Raw genomic sequence first — 19,844 nt, 5'->3', positions numbered from 1 at the left:
CTCATAACTTTGGGAGAAAATACCAATTTCCCTTCAAAGTTATGAATACTTCTATTTCAGGCCTCAGAAAACATTTCTGCTTCTCTCTCTCACCCACACACTTCCCATTAGCTCTGTTCTTGCCACAGTTTTAAAGGAAAATGTTCCTCCCTTCTTCAGTGTATTAATGGAAGAGCATTTTTGCAATCATTTTTTTTAATCTTAGCTTTTTTATTCTGAATCGGCTCTATGAACATAACTGAAAGTCCCTGGAAAAGAGGCAACATGTGCAGTTCAGTGGTGGAGTGCATCCTTTGCAATTTGGAGATCCCAGATTCAAAACTTTTAATATTTAGTTAAAGGATCTAGCCTCTTTCTGGCAGACACACTCCTGGGTAGATGGATTAGTAATAAGTCTGCTCCAGTGTTATGTATAGGTTGCAATTTGGTGCGCATTAACTTGGGAGTAAACCCCATTAAACACAGTAGAACTTATAAGTAAGCAACCATAGAATTGGTCTAAATTAGAGATGATCTAATCATCTCTTGGATGTGTGTGATGCCTTACAGTGGGGAAAAATGCTTGTGTTTAGGTACTCTTAATTTCTACTTATAGGCAGGACAGTCCAGCACATGCAGAGATATGACAGAGCAGCGAGAGACTGATGACTTCCATCTGCTGCCAACACTAGGAGCAAAAGACAGCAACCAAGAAATGGTTCACGTTGCTGATATGAGCAGTCATGCTGAAAAGGACATTTTGTTTCATAGTGTTCGTCCAAATGAACAGATTGGTAAGCACCTTTTGTTATGTCAAGTTAACCTGCTTTTGTGTCTGTTTTGAGTTCCCTTCTTCCTTCAAATTGATCTGTTTTCAGACTTGGAACAAAATACACTGCACAGCTCTCCAGAACTCTTCATCAGGGATTCTAGGATGAACTGGCTGATCCCATTTTTTAAAAGAGGAAAGCCTGACTGCTACTCAGACCTATTTCATGCCTTAAGTGAAACACAGGTTTTCAAAAAGGGGGATCAGGATCCCAGGTGTAACCTGATGCCTGCAGGCACCTACCTAGTAGGGTAATAGTATTTATTTCCCAGCCATGGAACAAAGGTAAGTATTGTTTTCCTTGGATTGCCAAGAGAATGACATGCCTCAGGCTGAGTAGAAGTGAAATGTTAACTGGGGATCTCTTAGTTTGTAGCTCAGTGTTTCAGCTGCTATATCAGTTGCAGGTCACCTGAACTTACCTTTACTTTACAGAGCGATTTCAAGACACCTGGGGAAGAGAACAGACATGGAGACTTTCAAAGCCACCTTTGTCAAAAATAAAGCTAGGGCTCGATTTGGAACAGCATGAACTTAGCGCTATACCAGAACTTGACACACCACGGAGTGGCGGACTTTCCTCTACAGGTAAATTGTAAAAGTGTGGTGTCGATCAGAAGTTCTTACATGCTATGGCTCATCCTCTCTTGCTGTAAAATCCCAAAGCTTCTGACCTTTCCTAGACTTATCAGAAATTGCGGAGCATAATTCCAAGGTAATGATTGGCGAACAAATCCAATATCCTCTCATTAAGTAGTGCTTAGAGCAGAAGGAACCTACAAAAATACGGTATTGCCGCTACAAAATCTGTTAGGGCTGCACAGCAGCCGAATCAAGCTGCTTTCAAAAGGGATCCTTTTTTAATCTTCTAATTGAAATAAGGTATTTTAAAAGTTCGGCCTAGTATTGGTCTTTACTTCTAACAGTTGGCAACTGACACTTGCAGGTTACAGAGAACCTCTTACTGGAGATACTTGCCTGGCTTCAAGGGTCCATAAGTGGCATTCCAGCATCAGTCTAGATGAAGATCTCCATGAAGAAACAGATTTATTAAGAATTACAGCGGATGGCCAAGAACCAAGTTCTGATGAAAGTGAGATCCAGTTCAGTGAATTATGGTGTGAAAAGTCAGCGATGGAAGCCGGTGGCTTGTGTGACTCGGGTGAGAAGTGTTGCTTTCTGAAGCATGGATAGGTTGGGGGCCCTTTTGGTTTGCAATCTGCCTCGTCAAACCTAATGATGCTAATGTTAGCTTAAGCCAAATATTGTGTCTGCTTTATATTAGATCCATGGAAAGCTAATGTGCCACGGCACTGCTTCTGAAGAACACCTAAGCTCCAAGGGGAGGCCATTACATCATTGCATAATATCTCCCATAACAAGTTGATTCAATTTGGTTCATGGGTAATATAGCTGAGAGCCTCCTTTGGTCCCCAACAGAGCACCTGATGGCAACACAGTGCCCTTCAATCACCCCTCTTGGTGCCTGTTAGGTCTGCTTGCCCCATCAAAAAAATAATCAAGTTTTGTTTTGTTTTTTGGTTTTTTAAAGCCTTTTAGATTCTTTGGGGGTGGGGAGGGCATTGTTTTGGGGAAACGGTGTTGCCTGTTTTGTTATCCGTGTTTTATTTGCTTTGGTATGTGTAAGTGTTTAGTCCAGTTTTAGCAGAGGGGTTTGTCTGTGAAATGGGTTTGATTTTGTTTCTGTTGATTTATTTAACCAATTTATATCGTGCCCTTCCTCATAAAGGAGACCATGTTGCAACAGTGGCAGCTGTTTCTTAGTTTTCCAAATGTGCCCCCAGGCCCCCAAAGTTTGGGGACTTTTGATCAACAACATGGCAGTTTGTTGAGCCGAAGCTGTTTATTGGCCTGTTATCAAAAGCATCCCTTTGATTTTCACCCCTAAAATCAAACTGATAACGCCATAATGTATTAAATGGTTCTTAGAACATTTTCAGTCCTGAATAAGTTAGGTTTTCTTTCTGTCCTGGTATGAATCATTCTAAGTCCCTGAGAGCACTCCTGTTCTGCAGAGCAGTAGCTGGCATTTCCAAACAAAGTCTATGAAGGACGTGCTCTTCTGTGTGCAGGTGAGATTGCAACATATGAAATGGGAGCAGAGCATGTACTCTCTGATAGATGGAAGCAAACCTGGGCAGAAATGAAGAAGTGGGAATGGCTTATGGAATAAAACCTGTTCAGATTCATAAATGCTTGCTGTTTTCCTACTCTTTCTCATTCTGATTTATTTTATTTTTGTGTGTTCAGCCCACTCCTGCGAACTCCATCTTAGAGATCGAGGCTTACCAAGCTCTGATGATACTGGAAAGATAATAGCTACGTATCCCGATCCTTCATGTAGACCGGATTGTATGGTTAGTCACCACTGGGTTTTAACATGTAATGCACAGCATTTATTTTAAACAAGCTTGCTTCCTTTTTTCTAATCTTCGTGTTTTTTCCAAAAAAAAATATTATTAATTGGAACTGTTAATTACAAACTTGCATTCATACGTGAGCACTGTTCATTCTTGGTTTTGCTTTAGGGAGCTCTGAAAAGCCCCGCTCTTCGTCTTTAACTTTCATATCTAGTTTTGTTTTGCAAAAGTTTTCTGGCGACAAAATACTAAATGGAACGCAGCAGTGCTGAATATAGCACCAGTTGTGCAGTCTGTCTCCCTTATTTGTGGAGTTAAAATTCTCATTTAATTGTCCTTGACTATTAAAAATAATAATCTGGAAAACAGGGCATTATATTTTGAATAGTATTACTTATTTTAAAAACCTGACGTTTACATCTCTTATACTGCATAACATTAGAAAAAGACACAAACCACTTCCCATTAGTAAATAAGCATGACTGTGTCTTGCATTGCTTCACTTTTCCTCTGAGAGCCTCTTACTTGACTCTGTGATGAGAATTAGCCAAATCTGAGCGCCAAAAAGATCAGCTGGTCTGTGCGGTGCATGATTTGTAAACTGTTCTGGGAAGCAATACAAGTCTGAATTGAGAGCATGGTGATTTGTGATGTATGGTTACTGTTGAATGAATGAGTGAATGGAACGAGTGAATGAGTGAGTGGAATTTGAGTGAGTGAATGAATGAATGAGAGAGACAGAGAGACTTTACTGAGCAATGATGAGCCTGATGTGTACTGACAATTGAATACGTGGAGGTTTATACACTTGACCTGAGCTCAGAACAAAATGTGTTGCAATTCTTCCGGGTTGGTGCCACTGTTTAATGGCGGATTCCCTCCAAGCTCCGGAGGGAATCGGCTCCGTAGCGTCTGGGTCTGGCCGCTGCGGCGAAGCGGGGACCCTTAAAATCACAGGCGCGGATGCCTGTGAACACAGAGACTCGGCGGGCACCATTTGCGCCCCCCCAATCCGCGACGGAGCCTTTTTGAAAGGCTTCGGAACGGAGGCAGGGTAAGGCGTGGTGCTGAGAGTACTCCCTCGTCTACGGAGTGAAGCCGCAAGCCATTGACAGAGAGCGCCAACTTCTTCTAAGAGTGATTGGATCCTAAAACATCAACCCGTGAGTAATACGGAGATTGGAACTTTAAAAAATTTCTTATCTTGGATTTGGAACGAGCGGGAAGGGGCTAAAAAGGAAGTCCACCCCCCCCTCTTTGTAAACAACTTAAAGCAAAGGACTGGGCAGCTAAGGTCGAGAGAATCTGTTTCTTGCTTTTTTTTTTAACTAAAGATCCTGACCTCACGGTTTGGACATTATAAGAGGATATTCTGGAGGATAAAAAGAATTTTGGGAGCTGAAACTACACCCCCCCCAGACCCGGGAACGTCCGATGAGAAAGCCTGTTGCATGGAAGATTTTGACAGCTGTCAAGTGAGCTGCTAGTCAGCTAGTTGTCAGCTGGAAAAAGAGAACATTGTTTCTGCTGTTTTTGCTGGTTTATTCGGGATAACTTGTTGAAAATAAGGTTGATACAAAATAACTGGACTTTTGGTTTTTTGAGCTGAAAGGAAGATCAAGGAATTAAATCCCCCTAGAGGGGTAACAAGGATACTACATTACAAAAATGGCTGGAGTGTCTAAATTCCAAGCAGAATTGGACAGAGCACTGGTTCTCTTGGGAAACTTACAAGATGAGTACGATGCTTTGTCTACAGAGGTAGCGCTATTACACTGGACAGTAAACAACAGCTTGGAGTCTGATAAGGATTTGAAACAGGAAGCCTATTCAACTGAACAAATAAATGAAACCGAAAGCGTAGACACGATGGAGCAATATGTTCTTTTTGAAGAAAACGAAGGAGGAGATGGAGGTTTGCAGGAGTCAAAGGAGAGCTACAATATGAGGCCTGACATGATGACAAAAAAGGACAATAAAAACTGGATGCGGAAAGCCTGGTTTGATTGGGAATTTGGAAAATGGAGAGATCCTCTTTTGAGGAGATCTGAAGACCTGAGGATTATAAATTTGTTGAAGGTGGAAGCTGGAGCTGTGGGGACATTTGGATTTGAAAGAAATTTGAAACAAGAGTTGGAATACCCCATAGGCTTTGCTTTTGCTTTTAAGTATGGAGGACTGGCTAGAAGCAACACCGATTCTGTTGGGCCAGAGCCCCTCCGAGACCTGGGGCTTAACATCAAGGTCTATCAAAGAGACCGGCAGAAAGGAACTGAGAGAGACATAAGGGCCTCGGACCTGAGATCTCCAGGCTAAATAAATAATATAAAGACTGATGGATATTGGTTGGGGACTGGAACCGGGAGAAGGGTGGGTGGAGGTTGGGAATCCAAAGGGTACATAAGGATAATTTGCATTGCTTTGTTTGTTTTATATTTTGTTAGTGGTAAGGAAATTGGGTAAACCGTGGAAGGGAAATTTTGGTCGACCTTAGGAAAAAGGTTCAAGAGTAAATTAATGAGGTATAAGTATTGATGTGTAACTTTAATAAGGTGAAATTGGTTTTTTTCTTCTTTTTTTTTTTTTTTAACTAAGTGAGAATAAGGCTGTTAAAAAATAAATGGAGGAAATGGAAAAAAGAAGTAAAGTAAAATAACAGTATGTTAGAATAAATGTTTAAGTTAAGGTGAAGAAATAAGTTAAGGACTTGCTGAATTGACAATTTAAATTGGAATACAAGAAGGGGAGGTGTGAGGAGGTCTGAGAAATAAGGTTGAGGAAAATAAGTATCAGAAACTGTATGTGTTTTTTCTATTTTTTTTTGTTTAGTTTCGAATATTTTGTTTATTTTTTTTTGTTTTTGTTTGTTGTGTGTTTTCTGAAAATACCAATAAATATTTAATTAAAAAAAAAAAACAAAATGTGTTGCAATTCCAAGCACTTGGGGTTCTGGAATTTATAATTGTTATATTTCATATGTATTATTGCCTTAGGTAACACTTTCTACAGAATGGTGTCCTTCTTCATTAAGTCCACAGACATCTACACAACAGGTAGCATGTGGCTATTTCGCTTCATCTTCCCTTTCTGCTACCAGCTTCATTGCCAATTCCAATCTTGACGGAAGTCTTGCCAATACAGGTACATTTTCTTACAAACTGTAATACAATAGACTGGGTTTTTCTGTTTACATGGCTGTGCCCGACATGAAAGTGTGCTGTGGAGTAGTCCGAATAAGTTGCACAGCTCTTTTAATTACGGATCGAAGCATTTATTTTCTTGATTTGCATGGATTTTTTAACGAAGTTGAGCATGGTTGTGCTATGTCTTGCAGAGTCGCATTCAGGCAGGAAGCAACCGGGTCACTTCAGTTCTCCTTTGAAAGAGAAAGCAAATACTGCTTTGGGTCCTTCAGTTCCTCTGCTGTGTAAACAGGATGATCCTTCAGAAGCGCCTGGCTCCCATCTGTTTGGAGAAATGTTGCACTCGGATCGACGTAAAATTCAACAGATCATAGACAAATATACAAGAGATTTCAGCTGGTCATCTTTAAGCAATGTCTCCTCCCATGGTAATGTTAGTAGAAGGTGAAAAATAGCAAATTCAGAAGTATTCAGAGGGAATGAATTTGTAATTTTTTAAAAACTTAATTTTGTGTGTTGTCGAAGCAACATATTCTTCTTTATAGGGCTGGACAAAGGTGCACGGCTAAGCTCATAATACTATACCATAGCTTGATAGCATGAGAAATAGGAGGTATATCTGAATTTCACGGAACAAAGACCAGTAGAGTCTGCAACATGTTGATTCAGTGAACCTCTTTTTTGATATAACCTCCCCACCCCCCTTCTGCTTCTAGTTCCTTTTTGGCTTTCCCATTCTTATTGTGGTTTGCATTGTTGGTCAATAGCTATACTAAACATACATCTCTGTATACCCATTTCAACATGGCTTCAGTTCTGGGTTTGGCGCAGAAAAACACCTTGGTCACCCTGATTGGTAGAAACGGGTGGGATGAGGTGCTGACCTGGTTGATTCTCCTTAGTCTTTACACCTTGTGACTTGGAGCCTTGAGAGCTGTGGGGAAAGCCCATTGTCTTGCCAATGACTATAACCCCCATATGGGATATAGGGGCTTACTGGATAGTTATGGCACTCTGTCTCCTGGAAGTATAGCTGTCTTACTTGTTGACAGTTTTCTGGCATCAACTTAAGACACATTTTTTAAATTCAGGCCTTCGAGAGATTGCATAGAGTTGAGTATTACGGCTGTTGCTGCTGTGTACTGATGGAAATGTTTTTACTGTATAACAGAATGTGGAACCTGTGGTCCTGCAGATAAAGTTGGACTACAGCTCCCAGCAGCCCCGCCCAGCATGACTGACAGCCAGTGGTGCGATGAGTGTTTGTACTCCCCACAGCATCTGAAGGGCCACAGGTTCCCCATTCCTGCTGTATAGCTTGGGGTGTTAAGAGTTTTAATAACCATGCCTTGGGGTCCTACAGGATTAAGGGCGTTTGAAAAGTATGATAAATTAATACATACCGTGGTACCTCGGGCTACATACGCTTCAGGTTACAGACTCCGCTAACCCAGAAATAGCACCTCTGGCTAAGAACTTTGCTTCAGGGTGAGAACAGAAATCATGCTCCGGCAGCGCGGTGGCAGCAGGAGGCCCCATTAGCTAAAGTGGTGCTTCAGGTTAAGAACAGTTTCAGGTTAAGAACAGACCTCCGGAACGAATTTAAGTACTTAACCAGAGGTACCACTGTATTTTTAAATGATTGTGACCATTTGGTGCAACCTTTTAATTGTTGAGACTGCTGGATTGAGTGGGGATTATCCCAGAAGACCATCTTTGAAGATGTGAAAGCATTAAAGAGTGTTTAGCTGTTTTATTTTTAAATGCACATGCTGCCTCATTGCCAATGTGTTTGATGTGTGATGTGAAGCATACTGTTTTGGCAACAGTCGATTTTTCCTTTTAACCTTTTGTTTTTTTGTTTTTTTAAGATCTAGCAGTCGATACTACTGACCTTGAGAGAAGTTTTCCAAATTTTCACCGTGAGCTTTTTAAGCCTTTGGAACCAAGACCTGACTTTGATACGCTCTCAACCTTTTCTCAGAACAGCAAGAACCTAAGCAAGGTATTTTAAAAAGTGTTTATTCCTACACGTCACAGGTTATTACAGTTTAGAACTGATTACTATTATTCTCACATAAAACCATTTCTGGTATTTATAGTGTTGAAGCAGTTTGTAATCTTACAAAATTCAGGGGAAGTAGGGGCAAGTCCAGGAGATTATTCATTTCCTCCTTACCTGGTGGGTGACAGGCTTTAGCTCACCTTACCCCTAGAGGTTAGATCTTCACATGGCCTTCTTCTGTGGGAATGTGAATTATCTTCAGATTACTGCATAGCCATATAAGATTCCACAGTGGATGTTGTCAGTTGGCTTGTCATTTAACAGATATATTAATTGAAAGTAAAATTTGAATGTCTCAATTCTTAAATTTCTCATAACATACTTGATCTCTCTCTGCCTGCACACATTTTTCTATCCGCAGAATTCCACTTTATTGAAGAGCCACGAATTAACAGCTTCCAGCTTGGAAGAAGGAAGCAACAACCTTTCTCTTCTCAGTACAGGAAAACTAAGTGATATTCCACCAATGCAACAGAGTGGCAAGGAGGAAAAGGAGCAGAGTCAAGGTAATTCACAGGACAGAAACTGTTCTGGTTGCCGGTTAATGGAATCCAACAAACCAGCAACACCAAAAACTGGCTTATGAATATAAAGGACAATTTTACTAGAATAGGTATATAAACTCATAAACCTACTAAACAATAAGCAAATTAAAGTGCAATGTGCATAACCAAGCCTGGAGATACTCATAAACATAAAGGTAAAGGTAAAAGTACCCCTGACCATTAGGTCCAGTCGTGACCGACTCTGGGGTTGCGGCGCTCATCTCGCTCTATGGGCCGAGGGAGCCGGCGTTTGTCCGCAGACAGCTTCTGGGTCATGTGGCCAGCATGACTAAACCGCTTCTGGCGAACCAGAGCAGTGCACGGAAATGCCGTTTACCTTCCCGCCGGAGCGGTACCTATTTATCTATTTGCACTTTGACGTGCTTTCGAACTGCTAGGTTGGCAGGAGCAGGGACTGAGCAACGGGAGCTCACCCCGTCGCGGGGATTCGAACCGCCAACCTTCTGATCAGCAAGTCCTAGGCTCTGTGGTTTAACCCACAGCGCCACCCGCGTCCCTGCTCATAAACATAGACTGAACTAATGTCTCTCTCTTTACTATACTGGTTGTGTATGCAGTAAGCATTACTTTACATGGCTGGAGCAACCAAAGCATTCTTCAAATAGTCATTTGCTGGAAGCGCTAAGCGATATATGCATGTGCGGTTGTGGGATAACAACTCCTCACCACTCCCACAGTGTGTATACTTGGTTAATAGAATCCATCATCAAGTTGAGGTTCTTTCAGTAGAGTGTGGTCTATTTCTATTAATCCTTGAAGTTTGGATAAGTGGTTCAGTTGGGTTTGAAATCTTTTGACTTGGCTGAAACTCTTAATTGATTTTCTCAGTAAATCTGGTGGCAAAGACATAATGATGGTAAACATTCTTAGCATGCTGGTATGAGCATTTGATAAGATTGGTTGTTAGCTCCATTGATAGAATCATAGAATCATAGAGTTGGAAGAGACCACAAGGGCCATCGAGTCCAACCCCCTGCCAAGCAGGAAACACCGTCAGAGCACTCCTGACATATGGTTGTCAAGCCTCTGCTTAAAGACCTCCAAAGAAGGAGACTCCACCACACTCCTTGGCAGCAAATTCCACTGTCGAACAGCTCTTACTGTCAGGAAGTTCTTCCTAATGTTTAGGTGGATTCTTCTTTCTTGTAGTTTGGAACCATTGCTCCATGTCCGCTTCTCTGGAGCAGCAGAAAACAACCTTTCTCCCTCCTCTATGTGACATCCTTTTATATATTTGAACATGGCTATCATATCACCCCTTAACCTCCTCTTCTCCAGGCTAAACATGCCCAGCTCCCTTAGCCGTTCCTCATAAGGCATTGTTTCTAGGCCTTTGACCATTTTGGTTGCCCTCCTCTGGACATGTGATGTTCTGTAGCTTCCGTGACACTGGCGTCTGGCATTTAGAGATAGTCTCTCTGCCTGGCTAATCACCTTCTGCACAGTCTTCTCTCATTATTAGAGAGAGCTTCAGAAGGGAACTGCTGTAACTCAGTGGGTGGCGCTGTGGTCTAAACCACTGAGCCTCTTGGGTTTGCCGATCAGAAGGTCGGCAGTTCGAATCCCTGTGACGCGGTGAGCTCCCGTTGCTCTGTCCTAGCCAACCTAGCAGTTTGAAAGCACGCCAGTGCAAGTAGATAAATAGGTACCACTGTGGCAGGAAGATAAACGGCTGTTTTGTTGCGGCGGAAGCAGTTGAGTCATGCTGGCCACATGACCCGGAAAGCTGCCTGAAAGCAAGATGAGCGCCGCAACCCCATAGTCGCCTTTGACTGAACTTAACCATCCAGGGGTCCTTTACCTTTTAACCTTATAATTCAGCAATTAGTCAGAAAGTCAGTCTCTGGCATCTCTAGTCAAAGGTTAAGATATTAGGTGATGTGAAAGACCCCTCTGCCTGAGAACCTAGAATGCCGCTACCTGCCAGAGTAGACAGTATTTGGCAAAATCAGACCATATGCCCATCTAGCTCAGTACTGTTGACACTAACAGGCAGCTGCTCTTTAGGGGTTCCGGGAATCTTTCCCAGCCCTACTTGGAAACACCAGGATTTAACCTGCAATCTGCTGCATGCAAATCATGTATTGTACTAAGCTACAACCAGCACCCAGTGTTTTTAATATAATAATAATAATAATAATAATAATAATAATAATAATAATAATAATAAATTTATTATTTAAACCCCGCCCATCTGGCTGAGTTTCCCCAGCCACTCTGGGCGGCTCCCAATCAAGTGTTAAAAACAATACAGCGTTAAATATTAAAAACTTCCCTGAACAAAACTTCCCTAATGAAGAAAGGGAAAAAAATCACCCCACCTCATCTTGAAATTCAGCTCTGCTTTGATCCAGGTTAGAATTTTTGTTTTTGTTTCTCCATTCCAGGTGCCGAAGAAGCGTTTGAACACCTACCTCTGCAATCTTCCTTAAGAGAGTTTCCACAGAGTGGTGATAAGTATGGATCCTTCAGCGCGGAGTCTGAACGAAACCTTGAAATGAGTAAAACTAATGGGAGCAGTATCTATATTGCACCTGAGAGCACACAGTGCGAGGAGCAGGAAAATGATGAGATCACCACCCTTTATTCTTCCATTGAAAATTTCCGTAGTCCAAGCCTAGCAGAAGATGGAGGCTCATTTTATCAGCTAGTTCCGGATAATGGAAAAAGAAATAGTGCTCTTGGGACCACAGAATCGGAGAAAGAAGACACGTCAACAAAAGAAGAGAGCCTGTATTTTGCCGAATTACCCACTGCATCAACCGACAGCAAGTGTAATACAGTTACAGAAAAGGCAGCTATAAATGAGGATTTAGAAATTGATCTCTCTCAGTGTACTTTGCAAACTATGGGAGATCAGAGTCCTCTAATAACAGAGACGATGCCGAGTTTGACTCCAGAAATGAACTCTAAGATCTCAGTGAGCCCTGTGCAAAATTCTGTGCAGCAAACTGGCAGAGTGCCAGATGCATTTCAGCAACCAAATTTGACTGCCACGCAGGCTGAAAGTTCACGTTCCTCTTTGTCAAGAAACGTACCAGTCTGGGTGAGTGAACTAAAACTATTAAGTAGCATGTGGTATCAAGTTGGGGCTTAGTCTGAAACTGTCCAAATCATGCCTTTCTTAGCATATTGATGAAAGTAGAGCATTGACCTAAATCACAGAGAGCCAGCACAAGGTCTGCGGTTTACCTGTGAACCTTCTGAAATGTCATCTGCGGCACCTAAGCTTCCGTTGGGGTTTTTGAATTTTCAACAGATGTAAAGGAATATTGAGCTAAATGTCAAGGTATGTGTGATGTCTGTGCAAATTATATTAAATCATGCACATCCAAAACATAGCATTCTGTCATTTTAATTTCTAGGAAACACATACAGGGCAAGGGATTATGGAAGAACCAGAGTTGACTCTAATAAGCTCCAATGACATCAGCATTGCAGAATCAGATTTGGAGTTCTTTGGACAAGCAGAGAGCAGAAAGGAGAAAACCGAAAACTTGTCTTACGTTGATCATTCTGAAGCAATAAGCTGTCCCACGGTAAACATTTTGGTTCTTCCCCCTCCCCAATAGACCCATTTTATGTGGGTGAGATGATTGTTTTCTTTACTAGTTTGCAAATAGGGATAATCTGTGAAATTTAAATTACAGCATGGTTTGAATTTGCAGCATTCATTCATTCATTCATTCATTCATTCATTTATTTATTTATTTATTTATTTATAAACCGATTGCCTGCCCTTCCTCAACAGGTCCTATGGTGGGTTACAACATTTTAAAATTCAGGATTAAAAACAGTTAAAACATATTACATTCAGAGATGTATCCTGAACCACCTGTCTCAGATGTTGAAAGCCGGGGTCAAGAGGTGTGTCTTCTGCATTTGCCAAAAGCTGTATAATAAAGAAGCCAGAAGCACCTCGGTGGGGGTGGAATTCCACAGCTGCCGCAGAGACTGTCCTCTCCTCTTTTTGGCCACCGCATCCGAACTTCTGAACGAGGTGGGACTACCAAGAGCCCCCTCTGCTGACCTTAACAACCAGGAGGGTCTGTAGGGAAGGAGACAGTCTTTCAGATATTTAGGTTTAACAAGATCCTAGCTGTTAAACTGAACTTTAAGAAGGGCGTGGAAATATGTGCAATCTGAGCACACACCTAGCGTAACTTAGGAAGTAATGTGCTTTATAATAAAGATGTATGATGGAAGAGAGAGGGAGTGTGCTAGAGAAGTCTTTAGCCTATTGGGTTTTAAGTGCGTGCATGATTGCATAGGTGTTGTCAGAGCTGCCCGAGGTCCCAGCTCACAAAGGACCAACGCCGCTTCGTTGTTAAGTACGAAAGTCTTTATTGAAGTTCAGTTTCACTTCCAGAGCCGCAGCGTGCAGCTCTACGTCTCAAACTCTAGACCGCTGAAGCTCCGTCTGAATCTCCTCCCCCTTGACACCAATTTAAGATTCTAGCCTTGCTCCACCTTTTCCTCTGCTCTTTCCGCCTCTGGTTCCGCCTGTCCGCCGGGGTCTCGCCCTTTCTAGACTCTTCTGACGCTGAATCCCCTGAGCCTTCCCCCTCCCTCCGGCGGGCTTTAGGAGCTGGTTCCCAATCCGGGTCTCCTGCTGTCCCTCGCGCCTGTACATTTGAACTTGGCCCGCGCGCCCAGCCAGCAACTTTCCTCCTGACCGTTTCACTGCTGCTGTCACTGCTTCCCCCTTCGGGGAGGCTAGCTGCAACTGACCTCCCCTCCGTTCCCCCACTCTCCGATGGAGGCGTGGTCAGCCCTGACTCATCTTCTCTCCCCGCTGGAGGAGACGCTGGTCCTGACACATGTGACTCTTCCCCCCCACTACGCTCTGGTGGGGAAACTGGTCCTGATCCCCCGCTGCTGCTTTGGGGTTCCCCGCTGGCTCCTTGTTTCTGGTGCGTCCCCCCTGGGACCCCCCTTTCCCTGACCATCGGCGCCCCCTTCTGGGAATCTTCTGATTCGCTGGAGAAGCTCATGGAATCTCTCGGGTCACTGTCATACTCCCCTACGCTGCCCTCTGATTCTTCCCCTTCACTCTCCATTTCCTCTCTCCCCTGTGCTCCTGCTCCCGAGCCCCTGACAGGTGTGTTCTTGTCCTGTTTAGCAACTTCTTTGAGCTTAACCTCTCTCCTTCTTTGGACGTTTCTCACCAGCCCAGCAACAACCCATGGACAAGTGCACAGAGATGCTTTTATAGTAATAATAATATCATAATTTATTATTTATACCCTGCCCAACCACTCTGGGTGGCTCCCAACTAAATATTAAAAACACAATACAGCTGCCTTCAGATGTCTTCTAAAAGTCAGATAGTTGTTTATTTCCTTGACGTCTGGTGGGAGGGTGTTCCACAGGGTGGGCGCCACTACCATGAAGGCCCTCTGCCTGGTTCCCTATAACCTCACATCTCGCAGTGAGGGAGCCGCCAGAAGGCCCTTGGAGCTGGACCTCAGTGTCTGGGCTGAACGATGGGGGTGGAGATGCTCTTTCAGGTATATAGGATCGAGGCCGTTTCGGGCTTTAAAGGTCAGCACCAACACTTTGAATTGTGCTTGGTAACGTACTGGGAGCCAATGCAGATCCCTCAGGACCGGTGTTATATGGTCCCGGAGGCCACTCCCAGTCACCAGTCTAGCTGCCGCATTCTGGATTAGTTGTAGTTTCTGGCTCACCTTCAAAGGTAGCCCCACATAGAGCGCATTGCAGTAGTCCAAGCGGGAGATAAGTAGAGCATGCACTACTTTTGCACAGTTGTGTGTATGTAGCCAGCTGCAGGAGTGTGAAAAGTTGGGGCACAGATTCCAGGACTCCTATTCCTTAGGGGAACTTCATTAAAATTAAACAACAGATTGAAATGACAGAGCGAGGGGAGGAGTAGTCATTCCTACGAATTCAGAATCCTTTGGAAGGGCATTCAAGCCTTCCATACTTTTGCTGTTTGTGGGAGTTAAGCTGCTAAGACAAATTCCATCTCTTTGCACCTTCTTGTGCTTGTGTGTCTATTCCACCCTTTGAGCCTTTGCTATACATTGTCCAGTATACACACACAATATTTGTGGTGTTTATAGGTTCCCCCAGTACATTTTTTCCTACAGCCAAGCCACTGGAAAGCGACATCAACTGAAGCTTCTTGTGCCCCTTCAGTTCTCTAGCTGTTCTGTACATGCTTGGAGTCCTCTGTGTTAAGAATCATCGCACTGCTTGAGATCGAATTCATATCTCAAATCCAGTGAATTCCAATTTAAAACACAATTTCTACTTCCATTTGGTTTTTAAATTTTTGCAATTCCTTTTGTAGCAGTACTTTGTTCCTCATAATGAAGTGACATTAAAGTTTACAATCATCACGTTACTTATTACAGCCAATTTTACTCTCTTAGCAGAACAGAGAATTTTTACCTTTAAATTCAGAAGTGGACAACTCCATTTGCTCTCAGCCTGACTATCCATTAGCAGCTTGCAGCACCCAAGAGGATTCTTGTCAAAGCTCCAAACGAGAAGGTAGGTGTGCAGTAGTTTCAGCAAAAGGACAAGAGCTGAGGCAGCATATCAGCTTACGTCAGGAAAAGAATGATGGATGCTTAGCTAATGATTTATCCATATTTTCAGGAGAGTATCCTTCTAGGCCATGCCAAGACCAGAAAGGCACAGAGCTGTCCTCTGCAAAGCCTTTATTAGACATGTTCTCGCCTTCTTGTGGGCAATAAAACATTGTTTTTAGTGCATTCTCAATTAACTGATTATATCCCGATCTAGAAATCTACATGCTTTTGGCTCCTTTGGTTACATTTTCTTCCCTTCTGTAGAAACTGGTTGGTGAGAAAACATGTGTTTTCCCCTCCATTGTTGTGAGTGTCTGAAAGGCATGGCTTATGCTCACCAATAGTCCTCTTAATGTTCTAGTTTAATTATTTTCTTCTTCAATAAGCCGAGATATAATAATTAGATCTGTGAAAGTTTTAAAGCTGTCTTACATGTACTAAAAACCGTACTCCCACATGATATATGGTAAATGAAATAAGGTAGAGGTTTCCCCTTCCCTCCTCTACAGCACTGTTGCCAGAGTTCACATCTGCCACCGAGAGCTTGCAGGAAGCGTTTTTCAGGCGGAAGAAAGATTTCATTGAGAGATCCTGTAAAAGAGTAGAGAAGATCAAAAGTAGAAAGCGAAGTTCTGAAAAGCCTCCAGATCAGGGATCTCAAGAGAAAGAAGTACATCTTCATAAACCAAGAGAGAACTTGTCGCCTCCTGGTAATTTTATTAGCAAGCCATTCAGAGCTTTAGAAAGGGGGACAGAGATACCAAGCAAGGAATGGAATAAGCCGATACGTTTTCTTCTCATAGTTATTGTTATTAAGGGGCCTTTTCCCCTTGAAATACTCAAGAGATGCTTTACAAAGTATTCTGCTCACCCTGGGTCCTTATAGAACAGTTTATCAGTTGCTGGGGAGAGTGTTGGTTGCTTCCCATGGGCATTTGGTCAGCCGCTATGAGAACATGATGTTGGATTTAGATGCGCCATTGGTCAGATCCAGCATGCTGTTGCTACGCCTTCCACACTTTGTTCAGTGTGGGTTAAAATTCAAACATTTCTGCAGTCCATTTCCTATTCCATTGCCAATGAAAAATATATAGTTGCTCTGGGGAAAAACACTGCCTATTGAATGTGGTCTTGTGAACTTTGTTTAACTTAGTGTGTTCTGATTAACTCCAAGGTGCAGCAGCTGCTCATTTGAAGAAAGTAGAAGACTTTAAAGTGTGTTCCGCAGAGGACAGGAAGGCAGCAGAAGCACAGATGTACCAACGCACTTCAAGGTATTGTGGGAGCCACATTGGGCAGAAACCGATCTAGTTTAGCTGATCAGGCTACTTGATTTTTGCTTGAAGAAGGCCTGCCTTTTACTTTGAGAAATAGATTGATTTTCCCCTCCCCTCCTTAAAACAAAAACATGGGGTGCATTCGAAAAACATCCAAGTTGGTTGGAAGACTCTTGCACTTCCCAACGGAGCGACAGTCCTCAGCAGTCAGTCACAGGTGGGAGAGGTTGCCCATCTGTCAAAGACATGGCTTTGCAAGTCTCCAACCACCTCCCCTTTTAAGCTGTGCCTTGGAAATTTAAAATGGGAGGGTCTGGAGACTTGAAAAGCCTCATGCTCCCATTTCAGATTGAAACAAGAGCTGCCTTAAAGCCCCTCATTATTCATTAAAGTGCCTCATTATTCATAAACACTGAATCTTACTATTTTATTGTCTAATCTCCCCTCTGGAGAGTGTTTTGCACAGTCCACTGCTAATGTGCACTTTTTTAAACCTTTGGGCAGGTTGTATAATAATCTAGCTGAAGTGAAAACCAGAAAGCAGGAGAGAGAGCGACGAGAAAACTATGCCAAAAACCGGGAAAGAGCAAAGGCATTTCAAAAGGTAAAATGCTTGCAAACTCCATGTGGTTTGGAAGCAGGGTTTTTTCAACCTGAGGCATGCATTCTCTCATGGACAACCTTTGGGGAGGAGGGAGGGAAATATCGGTGGTAAGCAGGGCAAGAAGTGGGTGGAGCAATAGGTTGCCTTTGTGCAGTGGCCTACATTATTGCCAAACAAGGATTGAACCCTGCACTCCCCTCCATCATGGCAAAAGGACATTTGGGTGTGGCCTGGGGAGTCCCGAAGGCTGAATAGAGAAACCATTCAGCCTCCAGGTATTTCTGACCTGCTTATTGCAGGAGTGATCCCAGAGTGCATGACAGCAGAAAATGCAAACAGCATTTAAAATAATCGTAACAGCAAAGTCAGCAGATCTCACAATGGCCTGAACAATTGGGAGGGTCTTCAGTTGACGCTGAAAACTCAGCTGTATTCAAAGGGAGAGGGAGTTCCACAATCAGGGCACCTGCCTCAAGAATGCTCATTCCCATGTTGACATGTACAAAATGTGGCAGTCAAGAGGGTCCCATGGAATTTAACAGATGGGCAAGCCTATAGGGGAGAAGATATTTAGGGCCTAAGCTGTATGCACCAAAATGAAAAAGCAGCTGCTGCTGCTACATTATTATTCTGTGAAATCTTAAGATTTTTGCAAGCATATGTATGACTTTTAAGTTAAAATTGAGAAATATTCTAGAGCTATTTATTAGGGAAAAGAGCCCATTGATTATCCTTGAAACCCATTGAGTGGGTTATGTGCATCTTATTTGCTGACTCTCCCTAGCTGACAGTTGACTTTTCCTTCCATCTCAATACAGAAAACATTGGAAAACCTAAGAGCCAGAAAAACAGTGAAAAAATAATGTGCTTCAGAAGGGACTTCCATGTGGACTATTTCTTCGCTGCAAAGTAAAAAAACGACTCAAGGTCACCTTTGTAAATATATGATGTGCCAGCCTTATATATATTACATTCAATTTGGATAATTTGCCAATATGGCCAAAGCTGTATAGGGTGAATTGCCATATTTTCTACAATTATGACTTTTTAAATCAAGGAATGTTTTTTTTTTAACTTCACACCCCCCCCCCCCCGCTTTTGTATCACTTTGTTATTTATAATAAAATTTTAACATCTAGGTATTGAGTTTGTTTTAGCAAGGGAAAACTACGTTCAAAAGAAATACTTTATCTTACTTTTAAAAGAGGACTATGAAACTTAAAACATATTGCACTGTTTTAGTGCATTTGGTTTTGTTAAACCACCACCAGAAAGTTACAAGTCATTGGCAGCAGAACAATGAGAGTCACAGTTGTAACTAAAGGGGAGGTGGTAGTTCCTTTAAACTATCTTCTAATTCACTTTGGCCTTTCAGTGTGTAATGACCAGCAGTTGAAATGGGGCTTTAACCCAAAAGCAACTATATGCAAGCACCAACTACTTTTTAAAAACAGCTCCCATCCTACCTTTTGGATACAGTGGTACCTCGAGTTAATTCGTTCTGGAGGTCTGTTCTTAACCTGAAGCACCACTTTAGCTAATGGGGCCTCCTGCTGCTGCTGCATGATTTCTGTTCTCATCCTGAAGCAAAGTTCTTAACCCGAGGTACTATTTCTGGGTTAGCAGAGTCTGTAACCTGAAGCGTCTAACACTGGAACTGCCACCAGTCAGTCACTGATGACAGGCTGTAAGACAAAGTAGAGACCTGCGTCTGGCATCTTGGGACGGGGTAGCCCCAAGCAGCACCTAAACCCAGAATTACTGAAAATGGAAATCAGATTTGTGTGCTTTGGACCAGCCCCATCAGTAGAAATAACCACCTGCCCTCTCATGACATGAGGGGAGTTTCTTGTCAAGGGCTGTACTGGAGCAAGGGCTAGAGACAAATTGGAAACAAGCTGCCAGGGGGAGGGAACAGAGTAATCTTACAGAGCTAAACAGGTCAGTTAAGAAGGTCCACTACTGTACTTGCTTTGGGCTTTAAGCAAAGTATTCACTGTTCACTTGGAAGTGCATGTCTTAAGAGCCACAGCATGTAAGTGTTCTTAGTGGGGCTTAACATGTATGGACTCAAAAGTATGTCATCATTACTCTCAGCAGCTTCTGCTCTTTCCGGGGGCCAGCTGGGCTAACTACAGACATGGCTTGTTTGGCAGGGTGCTGTATATGCTAGCCCAGGGGTCAGCAAACGTTTTCAGCAAGGGGCTGGTCCACTGTCCCTCAGACCTTGTGGGGGTCCAGACTCTATTTTGGGGGGGGGGGGAAATATGAACGAATTTCTGTGCCCCACAAATAACCCAGAGATGCATTTTAAATAAAAGGACACATTCTACTCATGTAAAAACACACTGATTCCCGGACTGTCTGCGAGCCGGATTTAGAAGGCGATTGGGCCGGATCCAACCCCAATTGTGCTAGCCTATCAGTCTCCACCTTCTTG

General features: G+C 42.9%; 2 protein-coding genes across 11 annotated transcripts in view; one reads left to right on the top strand and one right to left on the bottom strand.

Moving 5' to 3' along the window:
* Window positions 1–13,988, bottom strand: part of CMTR2 (cap methyltransferase 2) — a 41,364-nt gene extending 27,376 nt beyond the window's left edge. Inside the window, exon 1 of the mRNA XM_083609795.1 lies at window positions 13,983–13,988. The gene's annotated coding sequence lies outside the window, so the exon portion shown is untranslated. The remainder of the gene's footprint in view (window positions 1–13,982) is intronic.
* Window positions 1–18,542, top strand: part of CEP295 (centrosomal protein 295) — a 39,129-nt gene extending 20,587 nt beyond the window's left edge. For 5 of the 10 annotated variants that reach the window (XM_083609523.1, XM_083609518.1, XM_083609524.1 and 2 more), the window contains 15 exons: window positions 596–773; window positions 1,244–1,396; window positions 1,755–1,970; window positions 3,080–3,186; window positions 6,183–6,330; window positions 6,524–6,760; window positions 8,204–8,337; window positions 8,759–8,903; window positions 11,351–12,009; window positions 12,329–12,502; window positions 15,362–15,482; window positions 16,033–16,233; window positions 16,698–16,797; window positions 17,305–17,404; window positions 18,223–18,542. In XM_083609523.1, coding sequence (XP_083465649.1) covers window positions 596–773; window positions 1,244–1,396; window positions 1,755–1,970; window positions 3,080–3,186; window positions 6,183–6,330; window positions 6,524–6,760; window positions 8,204–8,337; window positions 8,759–8,903; window positions 11,351–12,009; window positions 12,329–12,502; window positions 15,362–15,482; window positions 16,033–16,233; window positions 16,698–16,797; window positions 17,305–17,404; window positions 18,223–18,267 — 2,718 coding nt within the window. In that variant the 3' untranslated portion in view covers window positions 18,268–18,542. Of the gene's footprint in view, window positions 1–595; window positions 774–1,243; window positions 1,397–1,754; window positions 1,971–3,079; window positions 3,187–6,182; window positions 6,331–6,523; window positions 6,761–8,203; window positions 8,338–8,758; window positions 8,904–11,350; window positions 12,010–12,328; window positions 13,235–14,064; window positions 15,483–16,032; window positions 16,234–16,697; window positions 16,798–17,304; window positions 17,405–18,222 lie in introns of those variants that run through there. The other 5 variants (XM_083609526.1, XM_083609521.1, XM_083609522.1 and 2 more) reach the window with 2 other exon arrangements.
* Window positions 18,543–19,844: the final 1,302 nt, after the last annotated feature.

The sequence above is a fragment of the Podarcis filfolensis genome (genome assembly GCF_964270895.1).
Source record: "Podarcis filfolensis genome assembly, chromosome: 4".
Lineage (NCBI taxonomy): Eukaryota > Metazoa > Chordata > Lepidosauria > Squamata > Lacertidae > Podarcis > Podarcis filfolensis.
The sequence above is the reverse complement of the archived record's forward strand: the minus strand, read 5'-3'. Positions and strand labels throughout refer to the sequence as shown.